General features: G+C 27.5%; 1 protein-coding gene across 1 annotated transcript; it reads right to left on the minus strand.

Annotated features, from left to right (window-relative positions):
* Window positions 1-3,506: 3,506 nt before the first annotated feature.
* Window positions 3,507-17,367, minus strand: LOC129961519 (uncharacterized). The gene is made up of 8 exons (XM_056075001.1): window positions 17,176-17,367; window positions 16,488-16,871; window positions 16,240-16,314; window positions 12,880-13,014; window positions 10,606-10,711; window positions 6,609-6,694; window positions 4,530-5,205; window positions 3,507-3,691 (listed from the first exon to the last, which is right to left on the minus strand). Exons 1-8 carry the CDS (start codon window positions 17,209-17,211, stop codon window positions 3,633-3,635), a joined length of 1,557 nt encoding a protein of 518 aa, XP_055930976.1. The 5' UTR covers window positions 17,212-17,367; the 3' UTR covers window positions 3,507-3,632.
* Window positions 17,368-17,687: the final 320 nt, after the last annotated feature.

Raw genomic sequence — 17,687 nt, forward strand, 5'->3', positions numbered from 1 at the left:
GATTATAAATAGAAGAATTTGATTTCTTCTATATTGTATACGCTTAGAATTAAAAAGAACTGACTAGAAAAATAAATAAACTGCCTGCATATCAAAATCCTGTATTAAGGAATTTTGTCTTTAAAGCAATTCTAATTTTCTGGCCAAAAGATTACTAATGACAAATTACGCATTCGCGTTAATTTCAAAATCTATTAATGTTTTATGATTTTTACAAATGCCAAATTATGCTGATAGATAAATTGATAAAGCGAATAATTAAAATAAGTTTCTTTTTTTTCACACAGTTATGAATCTCAATTAGTTTTCTTATGCAGTTAGCTTCATGAAAGAAGTTTTTACAGATATCTTAATGGCCGCTGAATAGAAGCAAACTCAATGATTCTGGTGACAAAAAGGAAGATTCCAGAAAATACATAATTGCATGAGAACATGCATAGCAGAGAAGATACGATATTCTTCTAGAAGCTTCTTTTGTCTGCCCAAGAGAGTATGAAAACCCAATAGACAGAGCTGAAACGAACAGTTGACAGCAGTCTTTCTATGGAGTGTTGATTACTAGTGAATGTGAGCGTTCTGTCCTGTTGAATTTGTTTAATAACGATATGCTACTTAATGGAGGTTTTTCTTTTTTATTTTTCTTTTGCAAGTGCTAAATTAGTGTATGCTTCGGCTATGTTTGTGAATAAAAAAGAGCATTATCCTGTTGAACTTCTGTCCCAACGTCCATTTGGACTTTTCACCATACACCCACCAGTCAGATTTCTGTAACATTTTTTTCCACTCATCAAATAGTATCAGAAATATTTTATGTTTCTGAAAGTTATATAGAAAACCTTGCATTTTAAGGAATTTTTAATTAATGCAATTTGCAAGAAACTAACTACCTTTGGCGACCAACTTGCTTTGCAAGATTATTGACTTTTAAAGCTGTTAAATCTGTAATATGGAATGCATTTTTTTTTCTAAAAAATTTAACTTTGTTATTTTATGAGTGAAAAATATAAATTCAAATGAATTGGTTTATTACAAATTTTTAAAAAAAATGTACGTATTATGAAATAAAGAGGAAGTGGAAATCCTACTACAAAATTAATGAATGGCAAAAGTATATGATTGAATGCTTCCATAAATGAGTTTGAATTCCACCATCCATAACATTTAAGAATATTATTACAGATAATGTATTAAATTGAATTAAAAATATTATAATGGATAAAAATTGCAGGAAATCGAATTAATATCATTAGAAAAGTCATTTTTGTGTCTTAAAATAATATATTAAAAAAAATTCGCAAAATAACTGTTTTGAAAGACATGAATATCAGTTTCCATAGATAAGTCAAGCAATTATCTATTTCGCGACGGTTAAGTCTATATTTGAGTCTGATTAAAGCTTGAGCTTGATTTCTGCTTGAAGCTTGTCTCTTGATTTTTTTAATCTTCAGACTGATTTAACTGAATAGACTTTGGTGACAAGGCGAACCTTCTCCAGAATATTTCAAATAATATTTTGCAGTTCTCTTCGTTGAATTATTTGCAGCTGTAAAAACGTCCAATGAAGCAGTCTGCAATGGCTAGTTTGTTACGGATGGTTTATTTACATTTGACTGTCGCCATACGATAATAAGTAATAAGAGCGTTTTTTGTGCCACTCAAATCTGGAAAAAAAATTCCCTGCGTTTTCCTTGCACTTATGAGGAAATGAGCGAATAGCACTCATGCGATAGTTATAACGGAATATGGTTTGATGGAGTGGAAAAAGCACGATAAGGAAACATCAATTTAACATTATTAAAGCATATTAAAATAAAATTATTATATTTACACACAGAGGAAAAGAATTTATCTTTATTTATTATCTAAAATTCAGCAAAACAAAATTTATATATTAAGGGGGTGGATATATTACCTCTCATGCTCTTTAATTGTAAATCACACAAAATTAAGGACTCGGCTGAAATAAAACATGAAACATTTTTGTTATCATGATACAAATCATTTAACGATTATTATTATTTTTTTAAAAAAAAAGGTTACGAAGCAAGATTACTTTATTTATTTATTTATTTTTTTTTTTTTGATAATTCATGTATTTGGGAATCAATTTATGCAAATTTTTCAGCCATCAGTTTCATAGAACTAATCAGTAACAAGTAAAGTACATTTCTCTATGTACTTTACTTGTTAGTACAAAGTACATTTTTTAGCTATTTCACTTACAGTGAACATATGCGAAAATATTTCCGATTTATGATTTAATGCATTAAAGGTGAATGACATGTGACATTTTTAATTCCTATAAAAATTCAGCTTTAAATGATTGTGCTTGAACTAAAAAGTTCGAAATCGGTTTCACACAGGCCGCCAGAACGGGGCTTTATATATTAAGTCCAACATCAGTGAAGACTTTTTTGAACTGGCGCATAGTCTTGTATATTTTCTACTTTTAGTATGATTTGTAATCGCCTATTTTCCAATATTACTTAAGCTTATTATCTTTTTACAAAACGAGAAGTACGAAATAAATGGATTTTGCGGAACTTCTCGAAACTATTCAGCAACTTCTTGATTGATTTTTTTTATCCATCCATTTCTTATTAAATACGGATTTTGAGCAGCTCTTTTTTTTAAAAAAAATTATGTTTTAAATAAGCTCACAATTTTTCAAATAAAAAACAAACCATTCACAAAACTCAAGTATGGTAAACTAAACAGTATCACACTGCTTCCGCAGATTAAATGTTGCTAATCCCGCCAGAGAAATGTATTCTATTCTTTCACGCAGTTACAGAAGTCTCGCGCTTGCTCATTAGCTGCAATTCGGGAATCTTATGGAAAAGAATAACTGTATCGCAAATCGAAACTGGGCTGATCTATACAGAAAAAAAAAGGGGGGGGAGAGTAGAAAAGCAGTGAATTTCTGCATTCCACAATCGCGAATGTTATTGTTTTGTTTTTGGAAGCTATGAGTACGGTTTTTTATCCTTGCAATCTTTAGAAATCGGCCTTTTTTGGACGAAAAAAAAAAAAAAAAAAAAGGAAACCTAGAACTCAACGTATTTATAAAATCTTTCAAATTTCTCTGCATTTTCTGTTTTTTTAGACGATTTTTTTCCCTGTGTTTTTTGGTGTTTTGGTGGCGTGGCAACCCTGGTTATACAGGACTATTAGCAAATAACATTGAAGGAAACATGTACCATGAAGTTACTATATACACAAACATCTCCATGAAGCCACATATATAGGAATCTTTAGTAAATGCAGATTTTATATCTGTTAAAATTAAATCTGCATTTAGCATAGCATGTCAGCATGAGACTGAGATTTACAAGATTATATATTTATTGTGGATGATTTTTTACACATGAATTTATTTCATTGTGACAGGAGAAAAAGGTAAAAATTGTTGGAAATATTTAATTAGTAATTTATTTGTCTAATTACAAATTAGATAGTGTTAATATGATAAACATTTTATCATTATGTAAAGAAATTATAACAATATTCTTTTTCTTTCTAAAAATTACATAACTAGAAAAGTGAAGAAAATAAAAAAAATTTACAGACTTTATACAGATTTCAAAAAGCAGTTTTACAATTCAAAATATAAAATGAAATACACGAGTTGCTCATATTTCTTGTATGAAAGATTTTTCATCCAAACTGCACAGGATGTCATCAAAATCATCTGGGGGAAAAAAAAAAAAAAAAACGTTAACTTTGATTTTCAAATTAATAAAATTAGGCAATATTTAGACATTAAAAAAGAATAATTAATATTTGTTTTATAAAATATATTCATTAATGATCAGTGTCTGAGAAAACAAATTCTAACTTTCAGTGAAAATAAATTTTTGGCACTGCCAGTACATTTTGTTTAAATCTGAACAATACACACACATATTAATTCACCTGCTTCGTGTTGTGTGATTTGAGTCCATTTAATTCATAGAAAATTTGAATAAAAACTGCATCAGTTCAAAGTAATTGAAGCTGGAATCCTGGAAATGCTTGATAAATCAGTTTTGTTTTATGGAATAATAATTATTGCCATCATAAAATATATTGTTATTACTAGCCTATCGTAAACTATAAGATAAAATAAGAAGCATTTAACTAGGGATGGATATCGAGATACTGTAAAAATTTGAAATGCTACTTCATAAGCACAATTTAACAGACAAATTTGTAATGTTGATGGCTCAGGTATTATCTTTTATTTCTGTCACTTTGATTATTTATGAAAATACAGGTTTCAAAGTTCCCCCACAAAAGTTAAAATGTACTAGTAAATTATTGAAAGATTGATTATCATCAAATTATTCATTATAGATTAAATATCCATTATTCTGATTCATTATTCTTCTGTAAAATGAAACAATTTTAATAAATTTAATAAATAGTTAAAATTAAATTCAAAAAAGATTATTAAAAGTCAGAATAAGTCATAAAAATAAGAATCAATTTCCAATAAGCAGAATGTAATAGGAAAAAAATTAATTAAAATTTTTTTTCTTAACCCTTACCTGTATCTTCACAAAATAACTCTTCTTCTAAATAAGACTCAGCAACTGATGGATTGTTAATAGTATTAAATGTTTGCTTAGGCTCTGAATTATTACAAAAATCTTTCTTATTACTTAAAGTTTTAGATGTTAAATTATGTTTCATAATTTCAGTGGAATTTGAATTTGAAAAGTTACAAGCAACATTTGATATAGATTTTGAAATTGAAAATTTTCCAGTATGTTGATTTGAAGAACTTGTTGATGTAATATTTCCAGAACTGTTATCACTTTTTGCAACATCTAGCATGGCTTCAAGAATGTTTAAAACTTTTTCTTTTCCTATTGGCATTTGTGTGCTAAGTGAAGTTTTGGTATTTTTTATATTACAATTGTTTTCTTTTAAACTTTTTGCAATAGTGCATGAAGTCGGCGCTACTTTCTTGCTCATTTTATGATTGTCATTTAAAGCTTTCTTCAGAGAAATGGATGCAGAATTGCAGCTTTGGGAAAACAACTGTTTTTTAATTGTTTTTTCATTAGGTGTTCCAGGACAGTGACAATTCATTGGCTTCAATGGTTCTTCTTTATCCAATATGGAATTTAAATCTTGAACATGTTTAACAGATCCATCATCAAGATATACTGAAACCACATTCTGCTTTTTTAAAATCAAAATATTGCAGATGCATGTAACCTAAAAAAAGAAGAGAAGTTTATGTAATAAGTCTTTAAAAAATGAGAAGTCTTAGTAAGTAATTCTTAAAAGCGTATGGAGCAATCACACTATTGATGTTATTGCAACTTAGTTTATATAATTGATTCAAAAATATGAGAAATTTTTATGAAATCTGCTAAATGCGTTTTAAGTGGAGGTTTATTACAAAACAAAAGAAGATTGTGACAATTTAGTTTTTTTGTTAATATGATGATACATTTTGCTGACTAGCAGTTAAAGCTAGTACTTTATAATCAATGCAATAATTGAAAGTGACCCAAGAAATTAAGTTTTTAGCTAAATAATTGCATCTATGAGTAAAAAGAAAAGTTGGCATATTCTTTTATTTCATGTTAGTAATAATGTAACTTCAATAATTGACTTTACACAACAAGTACAATAGAATAGAATTCTTCAAATGATTTACTATCACTGGACTTGTTGCTCCATTAGTAGAATTCCATGAGTATACAGAAATATAACTTACACATCACCTTACAACTTATTTCCTTTTTTTAACCTAGTTATAATATACAAGCAAAAAAAAAAAAAAAGAGGGGGAAAAATTACCTTAAAAATATAAGTTAAAAAAATTATTTGGAATTGAATTTTTTTTTTACATCACTTGCAAAAGAATAAAAAGTTTTTTTTGTAAACAATAAAAAAAAAAATATTCATCAGAACAATGCAATTGAGATGGTGAATCTAAATATACAACATGGATAAGTGCATGTTTGCTTCAATATCTCAGCAGAAACATGTCAGTCTTTCAAACAATTTTTAGACCAAAAATGACAATTGACACAAATATACTGCAAACAAATATTGGCAGAATACCATAATGAAACAATATTATATTTATAAATATTTCATCATATTTTATAAATAAATATTCAGACAAGAAGAAACAGACAAACTTTCTAAGGTACATATTTGGTATATTAATTTGATTTTTAAATGTTCTTTTAAAGCTTTTTCACATTTGTGAGACTGATTCCTTTATGTTTGTGATCTATTTAAAACAAAAATATTAATAAAATGTATTTGGAAAAGCTTCATATACAAAAATTACTGCAATTATATTAACCAAGGACTAAATGTTTCTTCTTTTAAATCAGAATGTTTTATATCAAACATAAAAAAAAAGTTAAACATTAAAAAAAAATTGTAATCAAAGTAAAGAAAAAAAAATCTGTAAATGAATTTTTAAATAAATTATGCAGCATTATAACTTTTAGAAAATCTCAATTGCTCAATACACATTTGTCCCATATACCTCTTGATAATAAGCTAATTACAAGAAATAAATTTGATAACAGACTTATATATAAAACAAATTAAAAAAAATTAATTATGAAATTAATTTCTGAAAACACTTTTACCTTTTTCAATATTAAAGCAGTTCTTTCATGTATGGCATCTTTATACATATCTAGTACTTCTTTATCAATTTTTCCAGACATTTCACCTATACAGATCAAATAAAAATTCTAAATGCCCACGAAATAAAAAAAGGGGGAAAATATCAGCAAGAAAAAAAATATACAGAGGTGTTGAAAAAAATAAATTTTTCACAAATCAAGGACATATTTCATAAATGCACAGTTATGGCCTGTATGTAACAAATAATTTAGATTCTTTTTTTACTTTCGTAAATCTTGAATTTCCAATTTGGCAGAAATGTTACTCCATATTTCATAAATACTTTATATGAGTTATATATTGATAGAAAATCATAACATCCTTGAACACTGATATCCTTAATGTTGTAAAGAATGAAATTATTCTCGTCAAACGAAAGTACATGAAGTTTTTCAGTGAAAAAGCCTCACTCAAAAACCTATCAATGATTTTATTGAAAATTTCTTGAATAAATGGCACAGATTCTTTGTAGCCTCTTCACATTGATATTATCCAAAAAACATCTCAGGGTCTAATCTAACATTTGTAAAGGTATGAGAGAAGCCACTTTCATTAGCAAAGAAAAATATAAACAAAGGAATCCCAAAATCCAGCCCTCTGGTAAAAAATGCAAGTTAACTTGCCAGTCATTTACAGAATATAGCGAAATAAAATTAATTAATCAAGTCGATTCATAAAGTAATAAAAAACTAGATAAATAATTTTTCCTGAATTTTGATATGTATACACATATAAAAGAAACATTATGATGTAAGTCATCTTGAAAAAAATGCAACCGTAATTAAAAATCATAAATCAGTTTTTTTTTTTTTTTTTTTTTTTGCATACCATAGCAAATAACAAATTTCTTATAGTGTTAGAGGTAAAATTTTTTATTGAATATAAATTATAGCTATTTGAGTGAAAAGTATGCAAACTTTACCATCAAATTTTCATAGTAAAAAGAGAGGAAGTTATTTATCAGCTTAGATAATTAATCTCATTTAAAACTAAAACAAATGAGTTGCTTGTTCAGTAGGGTGGAATGAAAAAATAAATTTTTGATTTTTAATTTGTAATAGAGCGGAAAAGTGGTGGTGTTGTAGATAAAATAAATTATAAATATGAAAAATATTTGAGTAGGTCTTGAAGTGCCGCAAGGACGTTCAAGTTTCATAAAAATGAAATTTTTGATACATTTTGAAGTTTTTTACGAAATAATCAACTTTTGATTTTTTTTATTTGTAATAGCATGGCTTTTGGTATAGTTAAGATAAATAAAAATTATAAAAAATATTAGACTATATCTTGAGATGTCGCAAGGACGTTAAAGTTTCATAAAAACTCACTTTTTACAACTTTTTAAGGATTTTTATGATTGTGAAATAAAAAGCTTTCATTAGGCATTGTCATATGAATAAAACTATAAAAATAATTTTACTATTGCATTGGCATGACACTGAGTCATCGTCAGAGTGGTTGCTGTTGAGGTAAGGCGGAGATTTGTCTGCGTCTGGTGACAAGGACAGAGCTGGTTTCAAATCAGTAGATTTGCTGCATTCAGTTGAGATGGCATCTCCCTCCATTGTGTAATTGATTAACTTAACTGATTTTTTATTTTGTGCCTTTGTGCTTTGCTCTGAGTAAAAATGGCTCAATATAATTTAATGAAGGCAAGACAAATATTGGAGTGTTCTATTTTTGGGAAATTTAGTGATTTGCTTGAAGTTGAACACACAACTGAAGAATCTACTGTTATATTAGACACAGTGCTACTGTTATATTTGACATAACAACAAAATTGCTTCAGAGAAAGATCTTTCTGTAAGAGAAATATGTGGCACTTTAGTTCCCATAATAGAACAAATATGGTCAAGAGCTTCTATTCTCGTTACTTCTAGACAAAGAATTTTAAAAATGATAAAGGCTTATCATGTTAAATACAGGAATTTATTAGTCTAAAAGCAGTAAATGTCCAGATAAGTTTGATTCGAACCTCACAGAACTTAGAGAAGAAACTAAACATTTATTTGATACTGCTGACCTGTATAAAAGAAAAGTGCCAGTTTTGGAATAAAAGGTTCTAAACGAAAAATACTCTAACAGGAAGATGGTTATAGGTAATATTGATATTGCTACCACAAGTGCTTTGAGGAAGAAAGAGCAAAGAGCTAACGAGAATAGTTAAGTTTAATCAAGAACGGGCAAAAAATACTAGTGCATCAGAAACAATAACTGGCGACAATGACAACATTGAAGAACAATTGTGTTTTTTACAAAAAGAGGCAAGCCAACCAGATCCATCAAATAGACAAGAAGCAATAAAACTACCAAGTGCCTATGCGGTTCAATATTAAGTTAAAACTTTATACAGAAGGCATCTAAAGCTGAACCAAATAGTATAGGGAACTTGGTTATCGACTTTCCCTGGCTTCCTTGCCACATGCAAGCAGTGGAAAGAGCTGTGAGACTAGTGGCCAAATTGGCTCAAAATGTCTGTGGTTCAATCACAAGAGAAGGATACATAAGAGCAAAAATTGACTCGCATGTGAAAATGCCAAATTTTAATTTAAAAAAAGCAGTTTAATATGGTGATGAAGTAGAAATAAATATTTTGCAGCTGTAGCATTTACAATCATTAAGGATACAGATGTAAGAAACGCAAATTCGACATTAAAAAATATTTTATTATTATTATACTTTGTAATTAAGAATTTTTTTGAATTGTAATGCTTATATATGTATTTAAAATCAACTTTTGTAACATTATATGAATGAAAAATTCATAAAAATATTTTATCAAAGTTTATAATTTTTCAATTTTTTTTTTTACAATCTTTTTTTTTTTTTTTTTTTTTTTCAATTTTTTTGCAAATTTCAAGTTGCAACTTTGAGTTTTTCAAATTTCAAATTGCTCTTTGCGGCACCTCCAGATAATGTAATATTTTAACCAAATTTTTAAATATTGTTTTTTGAACCTAAAAGGCAATTTTACCACACTATTCCCAAACTAAAATCTCCAAAAAATTTTTTTAAAGACATTTGCGTTTCATCCTATTGTTCAGTAGTTAAAGTTACAATTATTACACCATGAGAATTTCCAAGGAAAAAAAGAAAAGGCAATGGCTTAATAGTTGTTAAAGCTTTGGCTAATACGCCCTCAATAGTTAATGACATAGTCCTAAAGAGTGAAAAAATGCACAAAGCTAAAAAGTTTGAATTAAAGGGGAAAAATTATTCATTTTAAAAACACTAATAATTTGAGTTGATTAACATACACATAAAAATATAGATACAAAGATATCAGTAATAAATTCAATTTATCCACTAGTTAAAAATTAATTATTTTCTAACCACTTAGATTTCAATAAAACACACACACATTTCTGAATTACACAGGCTTCAACTTCTTCACACATCTCAGGTTTTAATTTTTAGAACTGTATAAAATTCAGCTGTGGTATCTTAAATGGCTAAAACTAGTGCTTGCACACCAATATTTCAGCAAAAGTCCTATTAGGAATATATATAAACTGTGAATAATTTCTCGTTATTCTTTTTTCTTCTTTAGTGTTGATGCTGAGAAGATGCTAATCTGATTTTTAGTAATAATTTAACAAACAATTTATATAGATTAAAGCTCACTATTCTTTAAATGAATTCTACATTCCAGTATTTTAGTGCAGTACCAAGTTTTTAGAATGGGTAGCAGATACATGCTTTAAGTTAAACTATTTCAATTACAAGGCAAATCATCTGATGATTGATTGAACTGATATCATTGTAAGGATTCTATTATCAAATTTATTCTCCCAGAACATTTTAAGTTAAAATTAACTGATAAAAAATAATAAATTTTTATACCATAAAATGAAATAGAATTATTTTTATTACATATAATTTAGCCAATAGTTCTAAATTAATAACATAAAAAAAAACTCCTCAGTGAAGTAAATTAAATTAGTATATATCAATAACCTGTATCATCCATGAGCACAAGAGATGATTCTTCAGCATTGAATTTCTTGATTAAAACACAAAGAACAGGAACAACAAGATGCTTTGGTAACCTTTTCTTTGAAGTCTTAGATGTTTAAAGAGAAAAAATAAATCATTTACACAAGAATTATAATATTATTCTAAATAAAACAGATGGCTAAATTGTAAAGAATAACAGAATGGTCTAAGGAAAATTAGATTAAATCTTAATTGAAGATCATTATTGTTCAATAACATTTCTTCTATTTACTTCTCAATTATAATTGTTTACTATTATTTAGAACTTTATTTTTCTTCTAATGTCAAAATTTCAGCTTAGGAAGAATATTTAAGTAATATTTACCTTATAAATATGCAATTATAAAATAAATTTAACTGCATAAACAAAAACTGTTTGTACAGTTGATCCCTTTTTTTGCATCACTAATTTAATATGCCGAATTATTTTTTCTAATTATCAGAATTATATCTTTCTATTCAGGTAATTTTGTAAAATAATGTACATTTATGTATTGAAGTATTTCAGCATTCATCTTTTAAAATAATTTATCCTTTGAAAAAATTAAAACAACAGGCATTATTTAGTAACTGATAAAAAATATCTGTCTACACTTTTTGGATCAATCATGCAAGTTAAAATAAGATAAAAGCAACCAGTTAATATTTCAAGAAAGAAAACTATTTCCCATTTAAATTATTAAATACTAATTCAAGTAAAACATACAAAATTAAGTTATGGCAGAAAATATTGCATAAAGAAATTATTAAAGACATAAAAGCGAATTTCTTATTCCTCTCTGTTTGCACATCAATGTTCAAGATTTCCACTCTAATTCAAGAATTTTCTTCAGATATATCAATGATAATAAAATTATAGATGTTAGACATAAAAATGCAAATAATAAACTTAAATAAAATACTTTCCTTATTAATAATCAAATGTGGAAATTCTTTATCTCTTTCTTTTCTTTTTGTATATAATTCAAATTCCTTTGCGATTTGATAATTCTCCACCTTCATGTTTTTTTAATATTAAATTGTATCTTAACACACAATAACAGACCTTAATATTTTTATCTATGGAAAACATTCCTTTAACTATCTTTTGGTAATGAGAAGAATCTGAATCATCTTTCACAACATCTGATCTTCTAAATATTTTAATAAAAACTTATAAATCTGATTCCTGAAATTTTTCAAACTCTATTGAAGTGCAAGCCACATAATTCTAAATGTTGTTTCAATCAATTAAAATAAAACAGTATTTTTTTTCTTGTAGTTACTTAAATTCAGTTTTTTTCATAGAATTATGAAAGTGTTATAAGATAACTTAGATACTATGAAAGTTGAATACGCATATCTAATTTCAACAGCCTTGCCCCCCCCCTCCCCTTGAATCTGAGTGTAAATGCATTTATTTCACTTGTTAAGATTTATTGAATGTTTCATCAAACATCAGACAATGCACATTAAGATTATTAGTCAGACATTTGAATAGTACACCCTTATTGCATGGTGCAGTGCTAGATGAAACTAAAAAAGACCTTTTTGCTGGAGTACTGGTGAACTTTTTGGCAATTTTGCTGCTAGGAAAAATTTCTTGAATTAAATTTGAAATCTCTTTTCAAAGGCCATATGAATTATAAATCTCTATATGCTTCAATCTATATCAAAACATTGTGAAGATACTAGAATAGGCTTAATTGTATTATCTTCTGCTGATAGGTTTATTGAAGATTCCTTAGCAATTATGATAATGTTACTTGCCCTTCTCTCTCATTTACTCAGAAGAAAAAGACAGAGGACTGACAGCATTTGTATATAAACATCCTTTTCCTGTTGGTATAATTTTTATAGCAAAATTGTCACAAACTGGTTCTCTCTTTTTTTACCCAGTGAAATAAAATTCAAGGATCATAGAAACCCTGGATTCAAAGTAGCATAATTACAAGAAAAAGTTTCTGTCTCAATTTTGATGCATATTTAATGATAACCAATAGCAGCTTACAAAGAAAGAAAGTAATATGGAAGGGATGGAGGAGGAGAGAAAAAGAACATTAAATTTCAACAAGAATCATTATATATCATTGGGATTAAAAAAAAATTAGTATGAAATATAGCAAATGAAATATTGGTTACATATATAAAAAAATTATATGCATATTAGAAATCAAAATCTGTACAAAAGAAGCAGTATTAACATGCAAGAATAAAATTATGCTTGAAGCAATCAACAATAATTCATTCACTTACTTCATGAAGAACTCTACGAATGCTGTAATATTTTGCAGTTGATAACAAATTATGACAAGAAGAAACCTCTGCTTGGAGATTTTGCCATGATGGTAAAAGCAGATCTTCAGAAGAAAACTGAGAATTTGTAATATTCTGCAATAACAATTTAACTATAAATATTTATTTAAAAAGTACACTTAGAACATAAATAATACTTAAAAAAATATAGAGAGATTATATATAGATCAATGAAAATATGTCATAATAAACATTAAAATGGGAAATATTGCAAATATTTCCAACAATTTTAACACAAATGTTACTACAAAACTTTTTTTTTTTATGAGAGGCCAAGAACAATAGGTGGAAAAAAAGATTCCTTATCTCAAAATAAAATAAAGTCCCCTAACACTTACTATCAAAACTCCTTTTTTTAAATGAAAAATGATTCTGTAACCATAGCTATTTAGAATGTGGTGGTAACTTCAAAAGCCAGATAACAACCTCCGGAGAAGAGTGATCACTTTTGTATAGTAGTTATGTTACTCGTCTATGAACCCTAATGTTGCGAGTTCAAACTCCAAACAAGCACATTGGTGACCCTGGTTCTGAAGTAACAAACACAACCTTCGTGCAACTGTCGTGGTGCCATCTACCCGCAACAAAAGTCGTCAGACTAACTTGACACAGTAGCAACCATTCACACATGCACGCCATACACTTGGCACGATAATATCAAATCGTCTCCCCGCCGACTCACTTGTGGGGGAGTATTGTAGTGGTAACTTCATAAGCCAGATAACAACCTCCAGACAAGAGTGATCACTTTTGTCTAGTGGTTATGCTACTCAGCTATGAACCCTAACATTGCGAGTTCGAACCCCAAACAAGTACAACAACAATTTTTTGAAATCCCTAAATGCATAAATTTATAAAACTAGTAAAAAAAATGTACATTTAAATTCACTGACTGTAAATTGCAAAGGATTATTTCAAATTCAGAAGATCTTTTAAATATTTTGTATATTAATATTCTATTACGACATATATAATCAGCATATCTGATTGCAACTACTTTAAGGTCAAGCCCATACTTTAAGAAGCCATACTATAGAATAATTAATTTAAAAGAGAATTTGTAGATTACAGGCCATTGTGGCCCAATGGTGGACGGCCATTTTAATAGTTTGATATATGAGTTCCTTACATTTATGGTAATATGGGCTCTTTGGGTATATGTTGGTTTAAGCATTTTTCAAATTGAATCATTTGAAATTAATTTTGTGACTCAATAAAATTTTCTTATACAAGAATATTAAAATGTGAACTAATCAAATCCAAATTTGTATTAGATACAGATGTTGTATATGAAATTTTGAATCAAGTGTTGTTAAGTCACAATTCTGTCAAAGTACATTTTGAAAACTTAGGATATAAGCTGACAGATCATCTTGATCAGATATTAAAAATTCCAATGCCTTAATTTTATACCTGAAAAGTTTTTAAATATCATATTCATCAGAAATTTTATGCATTTTAAGAACATACTTCCTCATATGCTTGAAGGATTATATCATCAATGAAAATGATAGTTAAAAATTAATAAACATTTAACTACCTTGATAAGGGATAAATAACCTCTGCATATTTATTTAGATTCAATTTAGTTAACAATCCTAATTATATTTCTAGTAATATCAACAACTATGTTTGCTTTTATTCTGATGTAAAAAATATTCACTTTTCTGTTTTCTTAACTCTTAATAAGATTTAGGCCTACTGAGAATACCAAAATAAAAACTTTGTCATAAAAAAATCCAGTTTTGAGATACAGCAATCATACAATTTTTAAAATGTATGACATACTGCCACTTGTTAAATTTTTAATGTTTTTCTTTTTAAACCTTTATCTTGCATTTATCACATAATTTAGTGTTTATTTAGAACTTATTTATTATATTATGATGCAACATTTCATGATTGATTTTTACTTCAATTCTTTTATATAGTGTGGATTGTATACAATACATTTCTGCATTTTTAATATATGAATAAGAAATTCTTTAAAATTCCCTCTTCTTTTCTTTTGAAGTACAAATGAACACAAGAACTTCAAAACAAAAAGAGCTAAATAAGTAAAATTTTGAACACAGAATTTACTGTTTACAGTGTGGCCTTCTGTTAAATTTTGAACTAAATCCAGAAAGAGATTGGCCATCTGTCAATCTGTGCTTTTGTATGTATATAAACATAATAACAAAAACATGATGATTTAGATAATTAATATTTAATATGCAGATTTAGCAATTAAAGGGTAGTAGCAGTATAAAGTAAAAAATATAGAAAAGAATTGTAGCTGTACATGGGCTGTTTCATATTTTCTTTCGGCTCAGATCAGTATACCATTTATTACAGATTATATAATTTAAAAATATTTGTAAAAGATACATTTTTGTGCGGTTTAGAACATGATTAACAATTTAAAAAGTCAAAACAATTTTGTATTTTTATGCATAATAATTTTAAATTATATAAATTATAATTTTAAATATTTGGGTACTTTAGTATTCACATATCAATGATTAATCATTAAATATTAAACCAGCTTGGGAATTAATCATAGATATAAAGGCTGCAGGCATCCTCTTCTGCATATGTTGAAACAACTGATAGAGAGTTTGGTTTATATTATAGGGGATAAAGCTTAATGCTTTAGGTTAAAGGTTACCCAGATATCTTATAATAATTTTTCTAAGCATTTCAATAAAACTGGCACTTTGGCTAATTGGCACCATTCAGAAGAAACTATTTGAAGAAACTCAGTTCATGATGTCCCTTTAATCTGGCTCCATCAGTCTTTATAATGGAGAGCAAAAACAAAAGTTTATAATGTCAGCAATATCCTAAGTGGTGACTCAACAATGTTTTTTACCTTAAATATTAGAATACATTCTAGAGCTTTGTTAGTTAAATAAATTTGCTTAGCTGAAACACTAAGAAGAAATTTGCAAAATGGACTAAATTGTACCAATTATTCTAGCATGTGAATAATACTGAAGTATTAATATTTGTTATCCTAAGAGAGTATTGCTGCTTATGAGAGCAACATCAGTTAAATTTTTATAATTATAAATTAGACACAAGGCTTTCAGAAACACTTCACATAACTACTACTATTTTTTAAAAAATTTAAACAATATCAATATAAAATACACATATGTAATGACATATTGCACATGAATACATTATTACATGCAAATTAAAACATAAATGGATTTACAAAATAGAATTGTTAATTAAGTTACATAACACAAAAGTTTATATAAACAATAATTAAAATTTCAATATATTTTATTGAAAAACTTCTTCCAAAGGTACCTGTACATCTATATCAGCAGTTGTGCATTTGGTAACAAAATGTTCTGAATCAACAGGCTGAAAATGTTGATCATCCTATTTAGGAAACAAAATGTTTTTGAAATATGTTGAGAGCAATCACATTATATAAAAAAATATACAGTGAGTGAAATAATAATTATAGATATTGTCCTATTCTAGATATTATATAATATTGAAAAACTAATTCAAACCTTAGGTGCAAGAAATATAATTAAATTTGAACTTACATTTTCAGAAAAGAAACCAGCAGGTCCCGGTAATTTCCTCTTTTTTGCTTTTGGAGTAAAACCTGGTACAAATCTGGAATTAATTTTTGCATTTTCATCAATATTTACAGATCTATTTGGACTATACATTTCAGAAAAATTAACATCTTTTTCTTTTGAAGGAACAGTTTCTCTGTTTTTGATTAAGCTTGATAAAGACTTCATTGTATTGCAATCTGTATTTATTGGATTAATATTAGTGTATTTAGATCCATCAGAAGTGCCAGGTACTTGAAAATCCCTTAATTCATTATTATTCAATCGGTTTTCAGATGCAGAGTTGGAAATACTGTAACTTAATAAATCATTTTCAGGTATGCTCCGAAAAGTGTCATCTAAGAAATCCTAAAAAAAAAAAAGTATTTAGCGAGAATGTAAAACATATTAGCTTAAGAAATATCACATATATTGCCGCATAATTAAAGATATGACAAAGTTTGCCCTTATTTAAAGTTGTTTACTTGAATGCATTAAGTATAATCAGTATGTGCAAAGAAAAAAAAAAAACATTTAACGAAAAATTTCAGAATAAAGCTTGGTTTTTATTTATTTATTTTTTTTATAAAAAATTTTATATAAATTTTCTTAGACAACAAGTTACACTACAAAAATATCTCCAATAATAATTTATATTAAAAGAAATTCATACGTCATCTTCCAGATCAAAAGAGCAATTAACTGTCATTTTTTTTCTATATGAAAAGTACCGATTTAATATAATGTAGCTGGATGTTCAAAAAATTATTTTTAGCGAATTCAATTTCTTAAATTGGATAATTTAATTTTATCCTTTTATTTGCATTTCCGAAGCTTTCAAAATTGTTGATATTACCGCTCATGTTTGTTAGGGTAGAGTTAACCGGAGGACGTATTGGAGGATCAAGCTAGGTTCCAATTAGTGCCTGTAGACGGCGCCAGCAGTCTACAGCCATCTATAGGCGCTAACAAGAACTATCCCAATTGCAGGATTAACTATAATAGGGGTTATAAGATTTGGCAAATAAGCGCATTTGTGGCGAATTATGCCAATCTTTTTTATTTCCTATTACGCGATTTTGTTTTTTATTTTATTCCGCCAAAACTTCGAATCGTCAAACTGTTTCGGTTCTTTTACTGTTTCTGAAACTTTACTCGTTTCTTTTACACTCTTTCAGAAATTCA

This window comes from Argiope bruennichi, chromosome 2 (assembly GCF_947563725.1).
Source record: "Argiope bruennichi chromosome 2, qqArgBrue1.1, whole genome shotgun sequence".
Classification (NCBI taxonomy): domain Eukaryota; kingdom Metazoa; phylum Arthropoda; class Arachnida; order Araneae; family Araneidae; genus Argiope; species Argiope bruennichi.